Raw genomic sequence first — 7,075 nt, 5'->3', positions numbered from 1 at the left:
TAGTTTAACATATTTAAGACAATTAACCTTCTTCATCTTACCGAAGTTGACATAAAGCCATAACGGCGGTGGATTTGGAAAATCTCGACAATCTTATGTTCAGGTATAAATTCGATTTTCTAGCATATACACATTTAGCAGTCGATATTGAGTTGCCATAAATCATTAGCTTCACACATTTAAGTTATTTAACCTTCTTCACCTTACCAAAGTTGACATAAAGCCATAACGGCAGTGCATTTGGAAGAATCCGACAAACTTATATTCAGGTATAAAGTCGGTTTTCTTGTATATGCACACTTTCAGTCGACATTGGGTTGCTTCAAATCATTAACATCAAATATTTAAGTTAATTAAACTTCTTCATCTTGATGAAGTTGACGTAAAGCTATAACGGCGGTGCATTTGGAAGGTATAAAGTCGATTTTCTTATATATACACATTTAGCAGTCTATATTGAGTTGCTTCAAATCATTAACTTCAAATATTTAAGTTAATTCACTACTTTCATCTTGTTGAAGTTGACATAAAGCCATAATGTCAGTGCACTTGGAAAATCTCGACAATCTTATATTCAGGTATAAAGTCGATTTTCTTGTATATACACACTTAGCAGTCGACATTGAGTTGCTTCAAATAATAAACATCAAATGTTTAAGTTAATTAACCTTCTTCATCTTACCGAAGTTGACATAAAGCCATAACGGCAGTGCATTTGGAAGAATTCGACAATCTTATATTCAGGTATAAAGTCGATTTTCTTGTATATACACATTTAGCAGTCGATATTGAGTTGCTTTAAATCATTATTTTAACATATTTAAGTCAATTAACCTTCTTCATATTACCGAAGTTGACATAAAGCCATACCGGCGGTGGATTTGGAAAATCTCTACAATCTTATGTTCAGGTATAAATTCGATTTTCTAGCACATACACATTTAGCAGTCGATATTGAGTTGCCATAAATCATTAGCTTCACACATTTAAGTTATTTAACCTTCTTCACCTTACCGAAGTTGACATAAAGCCATAACGGCAGTGCATTTGGAAGAATTCGACAATCTTATATTCAGGTATAAAGTTGATTTTCTTGTATATAAACATTTAGCAATCGATATTGAGTTGCTTTAAACCATTAGTTTAACATATTTAAGTCAATTAACCTTCTTCATCTTTCCGAAGTTGACATAAAGCCATAACGGCAGTGCATTTGAAAGAATTCGACAATCTTATATTCAGGTATAAAGTCGATTTTCTTGTAAATACACATTCAGCAGCATTGAGTTGCTTTAAATCATTAGTTTAACATATTTAAGTTAATTAACCTTCTTCATCTTATCGAAGTTGACATAAGGCCATAACGGCAGTGCATTTGGAAGAATTGGACAATCTTATATTCAGGTATTAAGTCGATTTTTTCTTCTTTATCTTCAACATGGCCGCAGATCGTGCTGCCACACTCCTTTATTTATAATAAGATACATAATTTACAGATTTATGATGTTACCACAATATATAATTTACATATTTATAATGCTGCCACAGTTCGACCATCCTGACATGTAATCGTCCCGATTACGCTTTCATTAGGGAGACTATGGTTTAACCAAGGCTTCATGTTTGCTACTTCCCATATTCCTTCATATGGAATTTGGCTAAGTTGAAATCCCTCGACATCTCTAAGTATATACCTGTCATTAGGAAGTATTTTGCAAACTCTATAAGGACCTTTAAACTTGGGGGCAATCTTTTTACATGCACCTGGATTACTTATATAATTCTTTACCATAACATAATCTCCTTCCATATACTTTCTTTGTGTCCGATGTTTATCTTTCAGCAATTTATTATAATTTTGAGACTTTGAAATATTTTCTGCTGCCTTATCCCTAATATCTGCTAAGTTACGTTCATTATTATTCAAATCATTTTCTTCTAGTCTTTCTCTGAGAAAGTCAACGACAGTTCCCCTTTGTGAAACTCCAAAAAGTAGTTCGCTTGGAGTTGTGCCTATACTTCGATGCATCGTATTGTTTAAAGCATACTCTATGTCCGGTAAAGTTTTGTCTAAGCTGAAATTAAAGCCACCGCTGGTTAATTTTGCTATCATTGGAGCAAGACTACGATTAACGCGCTCCACCTGTCCATTGGCTTGTGGCGATCCTGTCGCAATTTTTACATGTTTTACGTTATTTGTTTTCAAAAATTTTCAAAATCTTTTGATGTAAACGCACTGCCTCGATCAGATATCAATACCTTTGGACGACTGTAACTACTAAAATACAATTTTAAACAGCTCATGACCTCCCTGGTGCCTGCTGAACACACCGCATATAACTTAACAAATTTAGTGAACCCATCTATTACCAAAAATACATATTTTTTCTTAGAATGTTTAAATGACACTGGACCGAAGTGATCCACATGAACAGTTTCGAAAGGTACGTTTCCTTTGGGTATATTATGTAAGAGGCCCTCATGTTTCCCACTCTTCGAGGAAAAGGCAATACACTTTAGGCAGTTTGAGATATATTGTTTAATTTTCTCCTTCATTTTGGGAAACCAATATGACTTTATTATAGCACTGAAAACTTTATCACTTCCCATATGACCCATTTCATCGTGATACTTTCTCAATAAATGTTCTTCCATCTCATTTGGTATATAAAATAGTATATTTTGTCCGTTTTTTCTATAAACTAAGCCATTCCGCATTTCAAAAACACCATTTTCCTTGTTTTCCAATTCCCCCCGGATTTCAATAATTTTCCTATCTCGATTTTGGCAAATTGACAGATTTTGCTCAAACGTATTTTCTTCAAGAACTAAGATATTTGAAGTGCGACTAAGTGCGTCCACATGGAGCATTCTATTTCCATTACGGTGTTCGAGAACATATTGAAAATTTTGCAATTCGAGTGCCCACCTGGCTATTCTTGGATTTACTTCCTTCTTATTTAAAGTTAGCATGAGTGAATTGCAATCAGTGACTATCTTAAATTTCAATCCTTGAAGATATACCCGAAATCTCCGAAGTGCATAAATAATTGCAAGTGTTTCCAGCTCAAAGCTGTGGTATTTAGATTCGGGCTCGCTGCTACGTTTCGAAAAATAAAAGACTGGGTGAAATTTGTCGTCACTCTTTTTTTGTAATAATATTGCACCAAATCCCCGAGAGCTGGCATCGCAATGCAGCTCTGTATCATCTCTTGGGTCGTAAATCGCTAAGATAGGAGACCCAATTAATTTATTTTTAAGTTTCTCAAAACACTGTAACTCGTCTTCCCCAAATGTAAATTTAACATTCTTTTTTATTAGTTTGTACAGAGGCTGAGCTTCTCGCGAAAAATCTTTAACGAATCTTCTAAAGTATGAGCATAAGCCCAAAAAACTGTGTACAGCTTTTGTGTTACTGGGTATAGGAAAATTCACTATAGCTTCTACATTCTTTTCATCCGGTAGAATACCTTTACTCGAAATGTTATATCCTAAATAGCGTATTTCTGACTCCATAAATCGGCATTTATCTAACCTCAATTCCAATTTGTTTTGTACTAACTTATTAAAAACTTCCTGCAAAATGTCTAAATGTTCTTCTTCATTACTTGTAGCTATCATGATATCGTCTAAATAAATAGCAATTTTCTCTGCTCGAATCAGATCATCGAAAACATGGCTAACAAACCGCTGGAATGTTGAAGGTGCATTTTTCAGACCGAAAGGCATTTTCAAAAACTCGTACTGCCCCATCGGTGTTACAAAAGAAGTGTATTTAATCGAATCTTCAACCATATCTACGTGATAAAACGCACTCTTTAAATCCAATAACGAAAAAATGCATTTATTTGCTAGTCTATCTAACAGATCATCAATAAGAGGCAAGGGATAGTTATCTTTCAATGTTATCTTATTCAAACTACGAAAATCCACACATAACCTTATATCACCTGTTTTTTTTCTTACTAAAACAATGGGGGAAGAATATTCTGACTTACTCGGCCTAATTATCTTGGTTTGCATTAAGTCATCTAAAACAACCCTAACTTGTTGTTTTTCACTGTATGACAGTCTTCTTGGAGGACAATTAAAAGGTTTTTCTGTACTCAACAACAGTTTCATCTCACATCTAATTTTTGGCGTATCGGGGCGCTTACAGCACATATAATAATCTTGAAATATTTGCAGAAATTTTTGTTTTGCATAGACACTTACATTATCATTTTTTTATATAAACATTAGGAGTTTTTGCTTCAGTTTTCAATACTTCATTGTAATTCACAGAAAATTTAGTGTTATCAAATTCAATTTTCATTAATCTTTGACACTCTTCATCATATGTGTTATTTTCGACTTTGAAATTCGAATCTATTTCTTTACATTCTAATTTTAAATTAGATTTACTTAAAAAGTCTCTTCCTAAAATAATTGGATGAGTCATTGTTTCATTTGTTACAACTAACATCGTTAATTCAATTCTTTTATTTTTGAAAAAAATAAAACTGTTTACATTTCCGACAATAGATAATGGACTTTTGTTTATACCACTATATTTTAAAAATACATTGTTCTTTCTGTTTATTACTACATCTGGTACGAACTGTTGGCGAACAAAGCTAATGGGGCTTCCCGTATCAATTAATGATCCTAATAAAGTTTTATAAGTAAATTTAGAATTAATAAATACATAATTTAAAAACCTTACATATTCATCGCCTTCCATCAATTCTGTGACATGTTGTACAGGGCGGCTCTTCCTTTGTGGACAATTTGCTGCTAAATGGCCAACTTCAGCGCATACATGACAAGCACCAAGCTCTCGTTTGGGTTTTCGGCATACACTTGCTAAATGGCCAACGGAGTTGCAATTGTAGCATCTCACGACTCTTGTTGTTTGTTGTCCATTATTCGACTGCTCATGTTGATTGTCTGCTGTCATTTTCTTTGATATATATCGTGGCAATTGAATATTTCTAAACGCTTCTAACAATTCATATTTGTCATGAAATCGTTGCATTTTAGCTTGCGAACGTAAAGTGTTATCCGGAATACCATCAATTAGATATTCTACAAGTTCATCTTCACCAATTAGAATTCTATTTGCCAGAATTAGTTTTTCTTGGAAATATTCTCGAAACGATTCGGTAGTCAACCACTGCCTGATTTCAAACTTTTTCTTTAGCATCAAATTGCTTGTTTTTTCTTCAAACAGCGAGCTCATTTCCTTTAAGAACTTGTCGATTGGCATTAAAATCAAGTCATCTCGAGAATGTAACCACTTTAGCGCATTGCCTTTTAATTTATTTGCAATTAATGCTCTTAGGTTGTTATCATCAAGTTGGTAAACACTCTGGATATTTTTTAGTTGTGCTTGCCATAGCTTAAGGCATTCACCACTACCAGAAAATTCAGATATAAGTTCTTTAACATCTGCGAACTTTTGCTTATTGGAAATGTTTTTTGTTTGATTATCACTATTTCTCAACTGTTCTTTTTCTCTCATTAGAAGTTCATTTTCCATCTTCTTTAGTTCACACTCACGCTTCAACAATTCTAATTCGATTTTTAAAAGTCGCCACTCGTTTGCATCACACTCTTTTTGTTTCTTTTCAACACTCGTTTGATTACTTGCGTCATATTGTGGTACAATCCCATTGCTAAATTCACCACACTCCTCGGTGATGTTTATACTGCTCGCTCCTTCGTTGATTTCATCAGCTTGTTCTTTTTCCGCAATGATGGCTTGCGTACAGTCAACGTCAGCGTCAACGTCAACCATGGAGTTTCGAAAATTTCCACGAAGCTCCTCAGGAATTTTTTGTAGGCGAACAATTAGTTCGGCTTTACTACCTGTTGTTTTATGTTTGAGCGAACGCAACCATGATTTTAATTGTTCAACTGTGTATAAACTAAGCGAATCCTCGTTTGATGACATTTTGGGCGCAATACAACCACTTCTGATATTTTAAACAATTTTATTATGTTGGACGCTCTTTTTAAATGATCTGCACTCGTTCTTCTTTATCTTCAACATGGCCGCAGATCGTGCTGCCACACTCCTTTATTTATAATAAGATACATAATTTACAGATTTATGATGTTACCACAATATATAATTTACATATTTATAATGCTGCCACAATATATAATTGACATAAAGCCATAACGGCAGTGCATTTGCAAACCAATCTTACATTCAGGTATACAGACGATTTTCGTGCATATACAGATTAAGCAGGCGATATTGAGTTGCGTAAAATCATAAGCTGCACACATTTAAGTTAATTAACCTTCTTCATCTTATCGAAGTTGACATAAGGCCATAACGGCAGTGCATTTGGAAGAATTCGACAATCTTATATTCAGGTATTAAGTCGATTTTCTTGTATATACACTTTTAGCAGTCGACATTGAGTTGCTTCAAATAATAAACATCAAATGTTTAAGTTAATTAACCTTCTTCATCTTACCGAAGTTGACATAAAGCCATAACGGCAGTGCATTTGGAAGAATTCGACAATCTTATATTCAGGTATAAAGTCGATTTTCTTGCATATACACATTTAGCAATCGATATTGAGTTGCCTTAAATCATAAGCTGCACGCATTTAAGTTAATTAACCTTCTTTATCTTACCGAAGTTGACATAAAGCCATAACGGCAGTGCATTTGGAACAATCCGACAATCTTATATTCAGGTATAAAGTCGATTTTCTTGTATATACACACTTAGCAGTCGACATTGAGTTGCTTCAAATCATTAACATCAAATATTTAAGTTAATTAAACTTCTTCATCTTGCCGAAGTTTACATAAAGCCATAGCGGCAGTGCATTTGGAAGAAGTCGACAATCTTATATTCAGGTATAAAGTCGATTTTCTTGTATATACACATTTAGCAGGCGATATTGAGTTGCCTTAAATCATTAGCTTCACACGTTTAAGTCAATTAATCTTCTTCATCTTACCGAAGTTGACATAAAGCCATAACGGCAGTGCATTTGGAAGAATCCGACAATCTTATATTCAGGTGTAAAGTCGATTTTCTTGTATATACACACTTAGCAGTCGATAT

The 7,075-nt window shown here is 33.9% G+C and overlaps 1 protein-coding gene across 1 annotated transcript; it reads right to left on the bottom strand.

Moving 5' to 3' along the window:
- Positions 1-4,229: 4,229 nt before the first annotated feature.
- LOC126766560 (uncharacterized) lies at positions 4,230-6,139 on the bottom strand. Its single transcript, XM_050484321.1, has 2 exons — positions 4,706-6,139; positions 4,230-4,647 (listed from the first exon to the last, which is right to left on the bottom strand). Exons 1-2 carry the CDS (start codon positions 5,933-5,935, stop codon positions 4,639-4,641), a joined length of 1,239 nt encoding a protein of 412 aa, XP_050340278.1. The 5' UTR covers positions 5,936-6,139; the 3' UTR covers positions 4,230-4,638.
- Between the last annotated feature and the right edge of the window lie 936 nt (positions 6,140-7,075).

The sequence above is a fragment of the Bactrocera neohumeralis genome, unplaced genomic scaffold, assembly GCF_024586455.1.
Source record: "Bactrocera neohumeralis isolate Rockhampton unplaced genomic scaffold, APGP_CSIRO_Bneo_wtdbg2-racon-allhic-juicebox.fasta_v2 ctg1690, whole genome shotgun sequence".
NCBI lineage: Eukaryota > Metazoa > Arthropoda > Insecta > Diptera > Tephritidae > Bactrocera > Bactrocera neohumeralis.
This window is presented reverse-complemented; position numbering and strand designations above follow the sequence as displayed.